The sequence below is a fragment of the Bubalus kerabau genome, chromosome 11 (assembly GCF_029407905.1).
Source record: "Bubalus kerabau isolate K-KA32 ecotype Philippines breed swamp buffalo chromosome 11, PCC_UOA_SB_1v2, whole genome shotgun sequence".
Classification (NCBI taxonomy): Eukaryota; Metazoa; Chordata; class Mammalia; order Artiodactyla; family Bovidae; genus Bubalus; species Bubalus kerabau.
In genome coordinates this window covers 69448682-69466205 of record NC_073634.1, presented here as the reverse complement: position 1 = coordinate 69466205, position 17524 = coordinate 69448682, and the positions used below count along the sequence as shown (strand labels likewise).

At 37.3% G+C, this 17524-nt stretch overlaps 1 protein-coding gene across 2 annotated transcripts in view; it reads left to right on the top strand.

Annotated features, from left to right (window-relative positions):
- PPP3R1 (protein phosphatase 3 regulatory subunit B, alpha) overlaps positions 1 to 17524 on the top strand; it is a 63176-nt gene that overhangs the window by 23938 nt on the left and 21714 nt on the right. For both annotated transcript variants that reach the window (XM_055540517.1, XM_055540516.1), the window contains exon 2: positions 14086 to 14125. In XM_055540517.1, coding sequence (XP_055396492.1) covers positions 14086 to 14125 — 40 coding nt within the window. The remainder of the gene's footprint in view (positions 1 to 14085; positions 14126 to 17524) is intronic.

Here is a 17524-nt window from a genome sequence, read left to right as displayed (position 1 = left end):
ATGCCACCCATTAAGATAATTTTAGAGAGAGTTTTTTAGGGATAGTGTTAGTAATTACTCTTTGTGTAGCAGTCTGCATAACTTAAAACTTATTATTGATCAAATTAAAGTTATATCTTATTTTTAATAGTATGAGTTTTGAAGTCTGAACTTACCCTTGCCATGGAAATAATTGTTATTTGTCCCCTTTGTGACTCTTAACTCCCTCTTACTTAAAATTTTTCCTTGTACAATTTTTAGAACCATATTAGAATATGATCCATAATAGAATGAAAATACTATATATGTTCTATTATGGTCTAAGAAAACATCATGGAATAATATAGATTATGATAAAGCCATGATGGAATATTAAATTATTTGAATAGGACCATATTCTACTGACTCTTTCCCTGTTTTTAATAATTTCTGTTCTTAGTGAATTTCTCATCTAATTATTTAAGTGTTAATATTTTGCTATTTTTTATTTTGTTTTCCTTTTTTAAAGAACTCCCCTGTGAGTGGTGAAGGTTACTATCTGTATGCTGATAATGTCCAAGATCATATCTCTGGTTATGATCTTTCTTCTGAGTGCAGGTTCTGTACTTGGTGGATATATCTACCTTCATGTCCATAGCCCCCCTGCAGTTTCAAATTGTGTGTTTAGGGGACTTGAGAACCTGCAGTGTTTATGCTTTGATCATGCCTCGCATATTGTATTGCACACGGATGGGCATTTTTCCCTCTCCTCACTCATGGCTCTGTTAAAGGGTATAAATAGAAGGCTCTTTACATGCGGAAAAATACTTCAGAATGTTAATAAAGCAATATAAACAGTTACAAATTCATATAGCAAAGTTATACTTAGACAGCTCAGTGAAAAAGTAATCGAGTGTGTTATGAATTAGTCATAGTGTAAAATGAGATGAATAAGCTAGGCTGCTTTAAAATTAAGAACTTTTCTTCATGAAGTGTTACCATTAACCATTCTCCACTAAAAGGATCTTGGGCTCCTTGGAGAGCTGATTTCAGGACTGGGGCAGGCAAGGTGCAGTGTATGCTTGCAGCGTCTTGTGCCCGAAGGTAAGGAAGGCTCATAAAATGATGGGAATGTATTAAAAGAACACAGGAACTAGCCTAAAGGGGAAGGTTCCCACTGGTCACATGTGGGACAATTTAAACATCGAGTTAGATATGATGACAGAAGATTATAACCCATTGAAATAAACCCATTAAGTCCATGCTGAAATATGTAAGTATATGTGGACATGGAGGAAAAAGAAATCTTTCCTACAGGAGGAAGCCAAATAAGAAATGTTGAAGGATTGATGAAATTAGAAAAATACCATATGGCAATTGTATCAGTTACCTATTACTTCAGAACAAATTACCCAACAGTGTAGTAGTCTAAAATAACATATTATTTCACAGTTTCTCTGGATTTAGCTGTGTTTTCTACTTGATGGAAACTCGAAAGACTGACATGAAGGTGTTAGTCTGTGGGTTGTGGTCTCATCTGAATTGGGGAAGAATCTAACTTCCACAATGTTGTTGGCAACATTTAGTTCTTTGTGGGCTGTTGACTAGAGGTCACCTTGCTATGTGAGCTTCATTAAAGCGTGCAAAATGAGGTTATAGAAGGAGACTTGTTGGCAAGGTGGAAGTCACAGTCTTTTGTAACCTAATCACAAAAGTGGTATCCCCTTAATATTGTCATACTTGGTTGGTTAAAGGCAAGTCACGCAAGGCAAGGGGATTATATAAGTCACACAAGGCAAGGGAATATCAGGAGGTGGAAATCATCTTGGAGGCTGGCTAACTCAGCAGCCATCATGATATAATTGACCCAGACTAGAATCATCAGTTGATGTTAAAATGAGTGGATGAAAAATTGAGGAGTAACTTGGATATTTACATAGACCAAAAAATATCTTCCCACAAGATGCTTATTAAGTGCAAAGGGAAAAATGTAACTTTATGAAGGCGAAATCTGTCAAAGTGATCAATCAAAGTGAAAGTTGCTCAGTCATGTCCAACTCTCTGCTACCCCATGGACTATACAGTCCATGGAATTCTCCAGGCCAGAGTACTGCAGTGGGTGGCCTATCCCTTCTCTGGAGGATCTTCCTGACCCAGGAATCAAACCGGGGTTTCTTGCATTGCAGGCATTTCTTCATCAACTGAGCTATCAGGAAAGCCCCTAAGTGATCAGAGTTACCAGTAATGAGAAAAACCAACATTATCTTTTCCCCACTATCTGGCAAGAACATGTTACCACCTCTTTGGTATTTTACTCAAATCAAATCATGAGGAAGCATTAGGTAAACTCTTTGAAGGAGAGTCTACAGAATAACTTATAAAGAATACAGAGTATTCTTTATAAATATCAAAGTTACGAAATACATAAACAGACTGAAGAATTGTTCCAGTTTAAAGTACTCTTAATTAAGAGCGACATGGCTATTAACCACAATACATGATCCAAGATTTTTTTTTTCCCCCATAAAGAATGCTATTGGGACACATTTATGTATTGTAGAATAATATAGACTATTATTGTGGAACCATAATAGAATATTAGAAAAAGTAGAACAGATGCATCGTCTACTGGTTTTGTTGCTATGTTAGATTTTCTTTTTCGCTGGTGAATTTCTCTTCAAATGCTGCTTTTCTCAATTGGCAAAATTTAAATAAGATCTTTGGATCATCAGTTTTTTAGAGTGGTTCATGATAACTGGGAAATCTCCAAGACCCTTTCAGGGGGTCCACGAGCAAAAGCTGTTTTCATTATCACACAGAAATAATATTTGTTTTATTCACTCTGTTTGCATTTGCACTGATGGTGCAAAAGCAACGACGGTAAAACTGCTGACGCCTTAGCATGAATGAAACCGTCATTACATTCACTGCCATGCAGTTGCAGTTTAAAAAAACACCAGTTTCTCTCGGTATCATTGGTAAAGCAGTAAAAAGTATTAATTTTATTAAATCTAACCAAGAAGAAGCAAATGGCAGTTTTAGAACTGAGATATAATTGATACAGTAATATAGTGGGTAATATCAACAGAAGAGAACAGAGGACTCAATAAACTGGCAGAGGAAAAGAAATTACCTACTCTGAACAACAGAAAGAAAACATAATGATGAAAATAATCCACAGTTTCAGGAAACTGGGACTATAAAAAAGATTTAACACTTGCGTCATTGGATTCCTAGGAGAGGAAGAAAAAAGGCTCCCTCCTCAAGAACCGAAGAAAGAGAAAAATCTATTTCCTTACTAAAGGAAGGAAATAAAAACAGAAATCAGGGTAATTGAAAACAGGGACAGTAAAGGAAATCAGTGAAAGAAAGAGCTGGTTCTTCAAAAAGATTACTAAACAAACTTCTAGCCACACTGAGAGAAATTAAAGAAGAAGCAAAGTATCAGTATCAGGAATAAAACATAATAGTATTATCATAGACCCCAAATATGTGAACAAGATAATAAATACTATGAACAGCTCTGCACACCTAAATTTGACAACTTTGACGTGTGGACCAGTTTCTTGAAAAATGCAAACCACCACACCTCACCCAGTATGAAATAGATAGTTTAAATAGTCCTATTGCCTTGATACCAAAAAAAGAAGGTACAAAGAAGAAAACTATAGGTCAGTATTCCCATATCAGTGTAGGTACAAAAATCCTTAGCAAAATGTAAGCAAATACAATTAAACATTAGATAAAAAAAATTTTTTAATGTCATAACTGTGTATGGCTCATTGCATGAATGCAGCAGGCCTGCTTCACTATTTGAAAATCAACTAACATTAAATAGTGTCAGTCACTCAGTCGTGTCTGACTCTTTGTGACCCCGTGGACTGTAGCCAACCAGGCTCCTCTGTCCATGGATTCTCCAGGCAAGAATACTGGAGTGGGTTGCCATTTCCTTCTCCAGAGGATCTTCCTGACCCAGGGATCAAACCAGGGTCTCCTTCATTGCAGGCAGATTCTTTACCATCTATAGGGAAGTCCCCCAGTTAGGTAGTATAGTAATATCAAATCTTGTTTAATAATGTAAATGTCTGTTTTATTTATCCCATTCTAAATAACCATCCAGAGAGTTATTCTTTTGAGGTTGCTGTTCTTCAGTTGCTCAGTTGTGTCTGACTCTTTGCAACCCTGTGGAGTGCAGCATGCCAGGCTTCCCTGTCCTTCACTATCTCCTGGAGTTTGTGCAAACTCATGTCCATGAGTCTGTGATGCCGTCCAATCATCTCATCCTGTCATCCCCTTCTCCTGCCTTCAGTCTTTCTCAGCATCAGGGTCTTTTCTAATGAATCGACTCTTCACATCAGGTGGCCAAAGTATTGGAGCTTTGGCTTCAGCATCAGTCCTTCCAATGAATATTCAGGGTTGATTTCCTTTAGGAGTGACTGGTTTTATCTCCTTGCTGTCCAAGGGACTCTCAAGAGTCTTCTCCAGTACCACAGTTCGAAGGCATCAGTTCTTCAGGACTCAGCCTTTTTCATTGTCCAGCTCTCACATCTGTTCATGACTACTGGAAAAACCTTAGCTTTAACTATACAGACATTTGTAGGCAAAGTAATGTCTCTGCTTTTTAATATACTGTCTAGGTGTGTCATTGCTTTTCTTCCAACGAGCAAACGTTTTTAATATCCTGGCTGCAGTCACCATCCACAGAGATTTTGAAGCCCAAGAAAATAGTCTGTCACTATTTCCATTGTTTTCCCATCTATTTGCCATGAATTGATGGGACTGGATGCCATGATCTTCATTTTTTTCAGCCAGCTTTTTCATTCTCTTCTTCACTCCCTTTGAAAAGAAAAAAAATTTTTTTAATATTAATATAGTCTACCATATTAACATTCTGAAGAACAAAAATCACATGATCATTTCAGTTGATGAAGAAAATGCATTTGATAAAATTCGAGACCCATTCATAACTTTTTAAAAAGTATTTATTTAATTAATTTATTTGGCTGCCTCAGGTCTTAAACTTGAGACTCTTGGGATGTTTGTTGCGTCATGCAGAATCTTTTGTTGCTGGCCATGGACTCTCCAGTTGTGTCACGTGGGCTCTCTAGTTGTGTCACACGGGCTCAGTAGTTGCATTGTGTGGGCTCAGTTGCCCTGTGGCACATGGGATCTTAGTTCCGCGACCAGGGATCAAACCCATGTCACCTGCATTTGCAAGGTGGTTTGTTAACCCATTAGGGAAGTCCCACTCATTCATAATTTGAAGGAAAAAAGCAAAACTTCAGAAAAATATACTTTGGGGAAACAACTCAGTTGGATAAGGAACATTTATGAAGACCTACTTTATCCTTTTCAAAAAAAGGGAACATTTCATGCAAAGATGAGCTTGATAAAGGACAGAAATGGTATGGACCTAACAGAAGCAGAAGATACTAAGAGGAGGTGGCAAGAATACACAGAGGAACTGTACAAAAAAGATCTTCACGACCCAGATAATCATGATGGTGTGATCACTCACCTAGAGCCAGACGTCCTGGAATGTGAAGTCAGGTGGGCCTTAGAAAGCATCACTACGAACACAGCTAGTGGAGGTGATGGAATTCCAGTTGAGCTATCTCAAATCCTGGAAGATGATGCTGTGAAAGTGCTGCACTCAATATGCCAGCAAATTTGGAAAACTCTGCAGTGGCCACAGGACTGGAAAAGGTCAGTTTTCATTCCAATCCCAAAGAAAGGCAATGCCAAAGAATGCTCAAACTACTACACAATTGTACTCATCTTACACGCTAGTAAAGTAATGCTCAAAATTCTCCAAGCAGAGGAACCAGAGATCAAACTGCCAACATGCGCTGGATCATGGAAAAAGCAAGAGAGTTCCAGAAAAACATCTATTTCTGCTTTATTGATTATGCCAAAGCCTTTGACTGTGTGGATCACAATAAACTGTGGAAAATTCTGAAAGAGATGGGAATACCAGAGCACCTGACCTGCCTCTTGAGAAACCTGTATGCAGGTCAGGAAGCAACAGTTAGAACTGGACATGGAACAACAGACTGGTTCCAGATAGGAAAAGGAGTACGTCAAGGCTGTATATTGTCACCCTGCTTATTTAACTTCTATACAGAGTACATCATGAGAAACACTGGGCTGGAAGAAGCACAAGCTGGAGTCAAGATTGCCGGGAGAAATATCAGTAACCTCAGATGTGCAGATGACACCACCTTTAAGGCAGAAAGTGAAGAACTAAAGAGCCTCTTGATGAAAGTGAAAGAGGAGAGTGAAAAAGTTGGCATAAAGCTCAACATTCAGAAAACGAAGATCATGACATCTGGTCCCATCACTTCATGGGAAATAGATGGGGAAACAGTGGAAAGTGTCAGACTTTATTTTTTTGGGCTCCAAAATCACTGCAGATGGTGATTACAGCCATGAAATTAAAAGATGCTTACTCCTTGGAAGGAAAGTTATAAGCAACCTAGATAGTATATTCAAAAGCAGAGACATTACTTTGCCAACAAAGGTCCATCTAGTGAAGGCTATGGTTTTTCCAGTAGTCATGTATGGATGTGAGAGATGGACTGTGAGGAAAGCTGAGCGCTGAAGAATTGATGCTTTTGAACTGTGGTGTTGGAGAAGACTCTTGAGAGTCCCTTGGACTGCAAGGAGATCCAACCAGTCCATTCTGAAGGAGATCAGCCCTGGGATTTCTTTGGAAGGAACGATGCTAAAGCTGAAACTCCAGTACTTTGGCCACCTTATGCGAAGAGTTGACTCATTGGAAAAGACTCTGATGCTGGGAGGGATTGGGGACAGGAGGAGAAGGGGACGACAGAGGATGAGATGGCTGAATGGTATCACCGACTCGATGGACGTGAGTTTGGGTGAACTCCGGGAGTTGGTGATGGACAGGGAGGCCTGGTGTGCTGCGATTCATGGGGTCGCAAAGAGTCGAACACGACTGAGCGACTGAACTGAACTGAATTTTATCCTTAATTCAATATTGGGAGAATCAAATTCTTAAAAGTTGAGTTAATAAAAAAGTTTAGAGTTCTACTTTCCTTGATGCATATTTTTCATACTGGCTATCTTTTAAGCATTTATATGTTCTTCAGATAAACAAGCATGTACTCTTAATACTGAAATAATATTTATAGTTCACAAGGAGAGCCTGTAACCAAATAAGACAATGTTGTCATGACCTAGAGTCTACTAGATAAAGATGAATGTCTAAATATTCTGACAGCATGCCCTTTGAAAATATTCTAAACTTTATAGGATGTATCTATAAAATGTATTTTTGTTCTCTCACATCTTGACACTTTAAGATCAAAGTAACTCTAAACAAAATGAGATAAAAGAGATCCAAAAATATTTGCATTTCTTTGCCAGAAAATTTCTTTAGAAAATATTCTAGTGTTCTTACTGATTTTTATGTATACCAAAATTATAATCATAATAATTTTTTTTTTAATGCTGAGTAGCATGGACTTAAGGGGAAAGTTAGAATCAGTCCAAGTGTCTAGATCTGTTGAAAAACAAATTTGTCAACTTCTCACAAATCAGTTTTTTTCTAGGATAAATTCAGACCATTTTAATAACTTCTAAAACATACTCCTCATTCTCAGAAGTATGACAGGTATTAAACCTTTTTTGTAATCCCTCAGTTTATAATTCCCCAAGGCTCTGTGGACTATTTTTTTCAGTTAGTTTTCTTTCTGTTGTTCAGACTGGATAATTTCTTTTCCTCTATCTACCAGTTTACTGATTCTTGTCTCTGTCTGCTCTATTCTGTTGAGTTTACTCACTATTACTGTATCAGTTATTGTTTTTCAGTTCTAAAGTTGCTATTTGGTGGTTCTTTATATCTTTTATTTCTTTATTGCAGTTTTCTCTTTTTCATGTTTCATGTATCAGTTGCTTTCCTTGAAGCGACAGGCTCACTGTTCAACACACTGATGCTTAAAAGTCCACTTAAACCAAATTCCTTAAGCTATGTAGATTTTTATATGTACCTATGAAACTCTTCCTTCAATAAAGTTAGGATAATGTTAAACCTGGCAAGGGATATAAAAACATAGTAATTGTTGTCTTAATGGATTTTAAATCTGAAAGTGAAGTGAAAGTGAAAGTTGCTCAGTCATTTCTGACTCTTTGTGACCCCGTGGACTGCAGCATGCTGGGCTTCCCTGTTCTTCACCAACTCCTGGAGCTTGCTCAAACTCATGTCCATTGACTTGGTGATGCCATCCAACCGTCTTGTCCTCTGTTGCCCCTTTCTCCTTTTGCCGTCAATCTTTCCCAGCATCAGGGTTTTTTCCAGAGTCAGTTCTTCGCATCAGGTGGCCAAAGTATTGGAGTTTCAGCTTTAGCATCAGTCCTTCCAATGAATATTCAGGACTGATTTCCTTGAGAATTGACTGGTTTGATCTTTTGGCAGTCCATGGGACTCTCAAGAGTCTTCTCCAGCACCACAGTTCAAATATTGTTAAGGAGTTTTGTATCCATGGACATGAAATACTGGAGAATAGTTTTTTTTTTTTGTAATGTAGTTGTATGCTTTTCCTATCAAGGCAGTGCTGGCCCCATAAAATGAGTTAGGAACTATTTCTTCTGCTTTCTAAATGAATTTGTATGTTTTTGGACTTTGAACGTATGATAGAATTGACCAGTGAAGGCATCAGGTCTTTAGTTTTTTTGTTAAAGGTATTTTTTTTCCCCTCAAATTCAATTTAATAGCAATAGATCTGTTCAACTTACCTCTTTTTTTCTCTTGAGTCAGTTTTGGTAGATTCAGTTTTTCAAGAAACTTGTCCATTTCAGCTGAGTTAAACATTTTATTTTCATACTTTTTTTTAATATACACTTATTTTTCTTTTAATGTCTATAGGATCTGTAGTGATTTGCTTGGGGTGTTATTTATTGACCTTTTCCAAAAAATAAAGTTTTGATTTTACTGATTTTTGTCTCTGTTTGTCTGCTTCCTAGTTCATTAATTTCTGTTTTTAGTTTTCTCTTTCTCCCCTTGCCTTGGGTTTAATTTATTCTTTTTCTGGCTTTTAAAGGTGGGAACAAATTTTGCATTTTAGACTTCTCTTCTAGTAGTACTTTCCTCAAAAGACTACTTAACCTGTAGCCTTTAAATTCTGATCGGTTCAGCTTTCACTCTCTTCAAAATATTTTTATTTCTCTCATCATTTCTTCTGTGACTTTTGGGTTATTTAGAATTTTGTTGTTTATTTTCAGATATTTGAATGTTTCCAAATACCTTTGTTTAATTCCATTGTAACGAGAAAATATATTCTGTATGATTTCAGTCCTCTATTAAGACTTTTTTTTTTTTTTTTTTTGAGGCTCAGAATAATGTCTATGTTCATGTGCACTAGAATAGAGTATTTTGTTGTTTTAGGACATCTTGGTTGATACTGTGTTATGCTGATCTTCCATAATTGTGTTTACTTTATCCTTTGGTCTGCTTGTGTTCTGTCAGTTACAGTGAGAGAAATGTTAAAATCTGCAAATATGATTGTCTGTTTCCTTTCGGTTCTCTGTGTTTCACACATTTAATTTTGAAGCTGTTATTAAGCATACAGTTGGCTCTTAAACGTGTTTGAACTGTGTGAGTCTACTAATACAGGGATTTTTTTTTTCCCAACAAATATTGTAGTACTCCATGATCAAAGTGAATCCATGGATTAGGGTATCTATGCGGGTCCTGGAACCAATACCCTGTGATTACTGTGGGATAGGTATATAGGAAAGGGTTCTGGGACCCAGTTACAATGAGTTTTTCCCTACACAACCACAAAATTCTTGGATACCAGGTGTCCTACAATTCAACTCAATTCATCTAGAGATAGCATGAGATTCCATAGGTTAAGGGCTCAGACCTACAAGATTGCCTCCACTCCTCCCCCACCCTCCCGTTAGATGGGAATTCCAAGTCCAGGTTGTTCCTTGAGGTTCTCACCAACCAGTTATAGATTGGAGGTTCCAACAACCCCTGCCTTGAATTTGGTTAGTTTACTAGTGCATCTCAGAACTCAAACATTTTACTTACTAGACCACTGGCTAATTATAAAAGGGTGTAACTCAGGAACAGCCAGATGGAAGAGGTACATGGGAAGGCGTGTGGAGCTTCCATGCTGTTCCAGTTGCTTCCAAACCCAGAAGGGGTCTCCAGCCCCTATTTTTGTTATTTTTTTCTGGAAGCTTCATTATATAGAAGCCTTATATAGAAGCATTATTTGGCATGATTGTTAAACCACTCACCAGTGGTGGTTGAGTTCAGTCTCCAGCCCAGATTAAATCATCAGCCATTGGTGAGTGGGTTTTTTTTTTAGTCAGTAATTTTGGCTGTGCTGGGTCTTCACTGCTTTGTGTGAGTTTTCTCTAGTTAGGGCGAGCAGGGGCTACTCTTTGCTGTGGTGTGCCAGCTTCCCATCGGGGTGGTTTCTCTTATTTCAGAGCATGGGTTCTAGGATGTGCGGGCTTCAGTAGTTGTGGTACATGGGCTCAGTTGCCCTGCGGCATATGGAATCTTCCCAGACCAGGGATCGAACCCATGTCCCCTGCGTTGGCAGGCAGATTCTTACCCACTGCACCACCAGGGAAGTCCCTGGTGAGTGGTTTAAGCCCCAGCCCATTTCTATTCCCCAGAGGCTGGAGGGTGGGGCTGAAAGGTCCAGTCTCTAATCACATGATTGGTTCCCCTGGCCACCAGCCCCTATCCTTGGTCCTTTCCCATAGTCATGTCATTAATATAGCAAAAGAAATCTCGATAGCTCTCCTCACTTAAAACATTCTAAGGAGTTCTTATGCTAGAAATGAATGAGGACCAAGGATATTTCTCATTACATATCACAGTATATTTAAGATTGTTACATCTTTCTAAATGAATTGACTTTTTTAAGGTTATGAAATAATTCTCTTTATCGCTGGTAATATTTCTTGTTCTGAACTCTACATTGTCCATTATTGCTAGCCACTGTATCTTTCTTTTGATTATTGCTTTTATGGTATATCTCTTTCTTTCAACCTATCTATAAAGTAGGCTTCTTGTAGATAGCATATAGTTGTATATTCTTTAAATTGGAGTTATTAGGCCATTTATATCAAACATAATATAATTCTCAGAATGCTTGGATTTAAATCTAAATTGCTAGTTACTGTTTTTTTCTCATTTGATTTTTGATCCTTGCTTCCTGTTTATCTACCTTTTTTTGGATTGTTTTTATGATCCCATTTTATTTTTTTTATTATAAAGTATTGCTCTAAGGTTTACAGTATGCATCTTCAGCATCATGCTCTACCTTCAAATAATGTAATGTTTCCCTTGTAGTATAAGATCTTGACAAATATATTAATTTTTTACATTTTTATTGGTTACACGTCTTATTTCTACACGTTATATACTCTATAGTACATTGTTATGTTTGTGTTAAATAGTGAAAGTTACATTTGAAAGACATTTAAAAATGAGGAAAATGTATATTTTTCTTAATTTTTGGGTATCTTGGAAAGACATTTTACCTTAATATTAAATATTTAGGGAGGGTGGGATGATTTGGGAGAATGGCATTGAAACATGTATAATATCATATATGAAATGAGTCGCCAGTCCAGGTTCGTTGCACGATACTGGATGCTTGGGGCTGTTGCACTGGGATGACCTAGAGGGATGGTATGGGGAGGGAGGAGGGTTCAGGATGGGGAACACATGTATACCTGTGGTGGATTCATTTTGATATATGGCAAAACCAATACAATATTGTAAAGTTAAAAAATAAAATAAAAAAAAATCTTAAAAAAATATTTGGAAGATACCTTTCTGGGTATAAAATTAGACAGGTTAAGGTTGAAATAAGTTTAGGAGAGAGGTGAAGCATTCATTGTTGATGGAAAAGCCCTGAGTAACCCAGCCAGATTGATCCTTGGGTCTTGTGATTTCTTAGAAGGAAGTGATACAGGCAGAGAGGATGGATGGTACCATTTATAAAGAAGTGATAACACTGTGAAGGTCAGTGGGCTGGAGAAACAAGGACCTGGTTTCTAAGTCCTCCCTGAGACTACTATATAACCCTTTTGCCTTCACTTATGAAACAATTACATTTTAACATTTAAACAACATTTTAAAAAGTTACATCATTTTAAAAACACCTCACAATGGCAGTGTAAGGATCACTATACATTTTTGGCACCCCACTCCAGTACTCTTGCCTGGAAAATCCCATGGAAGGAGGAGCCTCGTAGGCTGCAGTCCATGGGGTCGCTAAGAGTCAGACACGACTGAGCGACTTCACTTTCACTTTTCACTTTCATGCATTGGAGAAGGAAATGGCAACCCACTCCAGTGTTCTTGCCTGGAGAATCCCAGGGACAGTGGAGCCTCGTGGGTTGCCGTCTATGGGGTCGCACAGAGTCAGACATGACTGAAGCGACTTAGCAGCAGCAGCATACTTTTTTGAGAGCCTCATAAGAAACATACTTAATTGTAAGGTAGAGTGGAATTTTTAAATATGTGAGACAGTAAGAGATAAGAATCATGGTAAGAATCTTAAGGTTAATTGAATAAGATGCAAAATAAATAGAACTCTTATCTCTGCTCATTAATAATGTCATTTTTTTAATCAATGTTTGCTACTTCTGTCTCTGTTTTAATATATATTTGATGTTTAAATTGACCTAAAATTAGACTAACCAGTTAAATTAGCTGCTTTAATTTTCAAGGAAAAGATTGTTGGCAAGATAAGAATTACAGATGCTAATTTACTGATAAACTTTGCTTAGATCTTATGTTTACTCAGAATACTTTCAGACCTTACGTTTACTCAGAATACTTTTAAGAGTTTAAAAGCTAGTTTGCAAGATTAAAATGATATTTCTCATTTCAGACTGTATTCAGTAACTTCTTGGAATACTTTGGTATATTCAAATATTTAAGTGTTAATCCTGTTGTACACTGCCTGCTAGACAGGGTCACAATTAGATAGCTGGGATATAGGATGCAAGGTATACTCAGTTTTATTGCTGAACTTTAAAAATTCAATTTGTATTACTTTTAAGTTCTATTGACTTTTTCAAAAATTTTCTTAATCATTTTTACTTCACGTGAGCCTGTCACACTTGGAATTTTTACCGTTTTAGATTCAGAGCTATTCCAGGTGGCGCTAGTGATAAAGAACCTGCCTGCCAGTGCAGGGGGCATAAGAGATACAGGTTCGATACCTGGGTCAGGAAGATCCCCTGGAGTAGCAAATGGCAACCCACTCCAGTGCTCTTGCCTGGGGAATCCCATGGACAAGAGGACCCAGGAGGGCTACAGTCCACAGGGTCACAAAGAGTTGGACACGACTGAAGCAACTTAGCACTCGTGCACACACATACCTGGTTCTATTGTTAATCAAATGGCCTGATTTTCACCAACTTACTTGACCTCCGTGTACCAAGTCATCAAGAATTGTTAAATGTAGGCCTTGGATCAGGTCTGTAGTTTTTCTTCAGCACTTTTTTCCTTAAATAAAATTTTAAGTTAGGAATCCAGGTAAATTGTATTAACTTAGAGTTTATCCATGAGATAAGACTTCTCCTGAAAAAAAAAACTGGAGCTCAAGTGGCTGGCTGTCTTACACTGGACCTACCTTCCTATTATTTTTCTTGTTTTAGTTGCATAGCATATAGAAAATTCAGTTTCAATGCAGGTATAAAAGGTAACAGATTTTTCTTAGCGACTTTGAAGTCTCAGTAAACTCTTCAATTAAAGAGAGATGGCAGAAGAAGCTTTATTCTGAACTCTACCCAAAAATGAGTTCATCCAGCAAGACAAGTTAGAGCATTGACAGTCTGTAAAAATTTGATATACAGTATGTTTAGGGTGTTAAAAATATGTAAAATAAATTTTAACCAAATGTTTTTATGTCTTAAGTGACAGAGTTACAGCTCAGGCCTGTTTGATGCAAGAGCTCTTTCATCATATTGTATAATTTTTTTAAATAAAAAAAATATTTATAGTCTAGCCACATTTGTTTATGGCTATTGCTCAATGTTTCATGACTCAAAATACTCAAGTTCAATCTTCTAAAGACATTTGTGCCAATTTTGTGACTAACTATTATTATTTCTTTTCTCCAGGGAAATGAGGCAAGTTATCCTTTGGAAATGTGCTCACACTGTAAGTGAAATATTCTTATCAAGAATTTCTTTTATTTTCACATCTTTGTATATGTACATATATAAATCGTAAACCTCTGTGTCTTTGTATGGCAAAGTTAGTTCTTAGCCATTTTAAATGGTTAATGAATTTGACTTAGTCTTTCTGAGTTACCAGAATAGTGAAAGATATTTTCTTTATAGATCTCTTTACTATTAGTGTCTGCACTGTTGTAGTTACAAATTGACCCTCAAATTTCAGTGGCTTAACCCACTGGAAGTTTTCAGATTAACAAAGCTTCAAGTAAACAATTTATTTAGCCTGTGGCTATGTAAAATCAATGCTTATTGGAGGCACAACTCTGGTAGACTAAGCAGCTATTGCATAAGACCTTTCTGGGGAGAATGAGGAGTATAAGAAGTGTGAGTGGGCTGGTTATTTCTGACTATACTGGAGAATATAAAGAACATGGTGGTCTTACAAATTCTTGATTCAAGGATCAGAGGACCAGGGAGCTTAAATAAAAATCACAAGGTCTCTTGCGTGGAAGTACTATGGTTAGGGAAGAAGGGAGATCATGGGAATTGGAATGGGGACCCTTGGTAAATTTAGAAACAATCCTGAGGTTCCAGAATTCCCAAACTCTTCTGAACCTTCCTTGCCTTTTCTGCCATCCCTGTGTGATGAAGTTGGTCATGCCTTGTTTGGAGACAACTTACTTTGCAATGAGGTTTGTCTTATTAAAACTATTTTTCCATTGTTCATCATTTCTTCAGTCTCCTTTCTTTTCTCAGAACAGTTGTCAGTCCATGGGGTTGCAAAGACTTGGACACGACTGAGCGACTGACACTTCTTTTCACTTTTCCTTATCATCAGCACCTTTGCTTTCTTTTGCTTTCTGGTTAAATGCTCTTACATCAGCTCTTTTCTTGACTGACTTCATTGTCTTTCAGATCTCAGCATAAATGTCCCCTCTTTGGAGATGTTTTCTCTTTCTCTCCTCTCTTCAGTCTCTCTAACAAGGATAGTACCCTGTTTATTTTCTTTATAGCAGTTACCATAAGCTTAAATTACTTGTTTATTAATACATTGTACTCCATTTTATTTTCTATTTTGTAACTTCTACAATTAAAAAAAAAATTTTGTGGTGACCCTCTGACCTTACCCATAATTTGGCCATCTCTACTGCTGTTTACATTTTATTTCACTGTTTGCTCCCCAGCTTTCCCTTATCAAGTTCTTACATAACTTTGATCATACATAGCTGTATATTTCTCTTTTAAACATGAAGGTAAAATGTTGTATCCAGTGTATTGTTAGAATAGACCAAAACCACAACTAATCATGACTGTCTAGACCAGAGGTTGGTAAACTACTACTTACCAACAGTTCTGTTGATAAAGTTTTATTGGAACACTGCCATGCCTATTCGTTCACATATTGTCTATGGCTATTTTTGTCTGACCTGTGAAATGTGGTCAAGGTAGAGTAACTTAACAGACTAGTGCTCCAAGTGTTACCTCGATCTATAATTCTTGTCCATGCCATAGTTAATATGTCAGTTATATAGTTTCTTTAGAAATCTGCTCAAAATTGTACCTTGCCACTTCTGTTCAGCTTGAGCCTGTGGTATAGTCATTCCTCCTGTTGCTAGTGGGCTAAGAATGGGTTACAGAAGCCTGTAATTAACTAGGATTCAGGCTGCAAATAGAGTTGGGGGTGGCTGTGGGGAGTACGACTCTGAAAGGTATGAGGGAGGTTAGTTTTTGTTTCTTGATCAGGGAGCAGAGGTTGTCCTAAGGGGACAGGACATCCCAGGTTCTAACCTTCTGCTCTCCCTGTAAATCTGGGACTGAGGGTCATTTACCTGATTGCGGAGAAAAACGTACCAGGGCGAAACGCAAGATGGTGTTCCCTTCAGTGTATCCAAGATGTTGAAAGCCAAGTTTTTTTTTAAATAGTAAGTATTTGAAATAGATTTCATACACTGTTAAAGTTGTTTCTTTCAGTTTTGTCCTCAGAACTAAGTCTTCTTTCTTCTGACTCCATCTGTGTTTTGAGGAGGCTGGAACCTTGTCACTGAAGATCTGAACTTGTCACTGATTGTTCAGCTAGATAAGTCTGTCTGGATTCTTCTGTCATCCAGTAAAAATGTAGTCTTCCTCGAACTTCCTAGTTGGTTCACTAGAATATAATATATTTTATACATGATTTGGATGAATTTGAATTTATCCACATTAAAACCACAACTTTTCCCCCACCCACACATTGTAGTAAGTCTTTTTTTGCTCATCTTCAAAACTTTATTAATGAGAGAGCTTAGTGTTATTTGTAAACAGCTCTTTACCATGTATAGTGTTAACACCAATCCTTGAGACACTTGACTTTACACTCTTCCCTGTTCAGCTTATGCCTTTTTTTCCCTTTTAAGACCTAGCTCAGGTCTGTGTTCTCTGGGAGACCTTCCGTAGTCCTCTCACGTCATCAGTAGTTACTGTCTCTTTTGCTCTTTTAGTATTTAAATTGTACTGCAAAAGGTAGTAAGATTCTAAATTACATACTGTAAAGTACTGTTTATAATCTTGTGTGTGACACAAGATAAGTACCCACAGAGTGCTTACAGTCTAGCTACTAGGAGAAAGAGAAATGCATTTTTTTCCCCAGTGGAAATAAACCATTATGAGCAATAAAAGCAAAGGCTCCAAGAGGGGAAATTACCATTGATTAAGAAAACTAAGAAAAGCTTCATGGAAAGGGTAATGTTTGAAATTGTTTTTTGAAATATGCATAAGATTTGAATGCTGATTAATTCTTAAATCTGTCTGGTCATTTGCCTCTTTCAGTCTGTAAATTCCATCCAGATCTTTGACATTTTATCTAACCCCATGCATTATTCTTTCTAGCACCCTACTTTTAATCCGTGACTTAATGCTAATGCGTTAAGAAATGCTTAAGAAAACTTGAGGCCATTTCAAAGTGTTAACCTCATTACCTCCTCACTCCATCACCCCGCTGCCTGCCACACACAGAAACTTTCCCATTCTCTTAGTCAGACTTAATAGCTCTTTGCTTTCAATGTCAAAGTTTGGGTTATCTCCCTTATTCAAGGTCAGCCTCTGCACTTGTGCTTTTGGTCTCATTCCCCTCACCTCTCGGACCTTATTTTTTTAGTTTTCTTTCCATTTTTACCTATGTCTGCAGCTTCTTCATTTTTCATCAGTTTACATAGTCAGCTCCCCTTTGATCCTGTTCCTGCATGTATCTCCTAGTTTTTCTCCCTTCTCTGTCATATTTGAGCTTTGCAAGAGTATATATAGTGATATCCATTTCCTTATTTCTGTTAATTCCTTTGCCTGCTCAAATCTGGCTTTCATCTCCTACTTTTATTGAAACTGTTACTATTAAGGTCACCTTCATTTT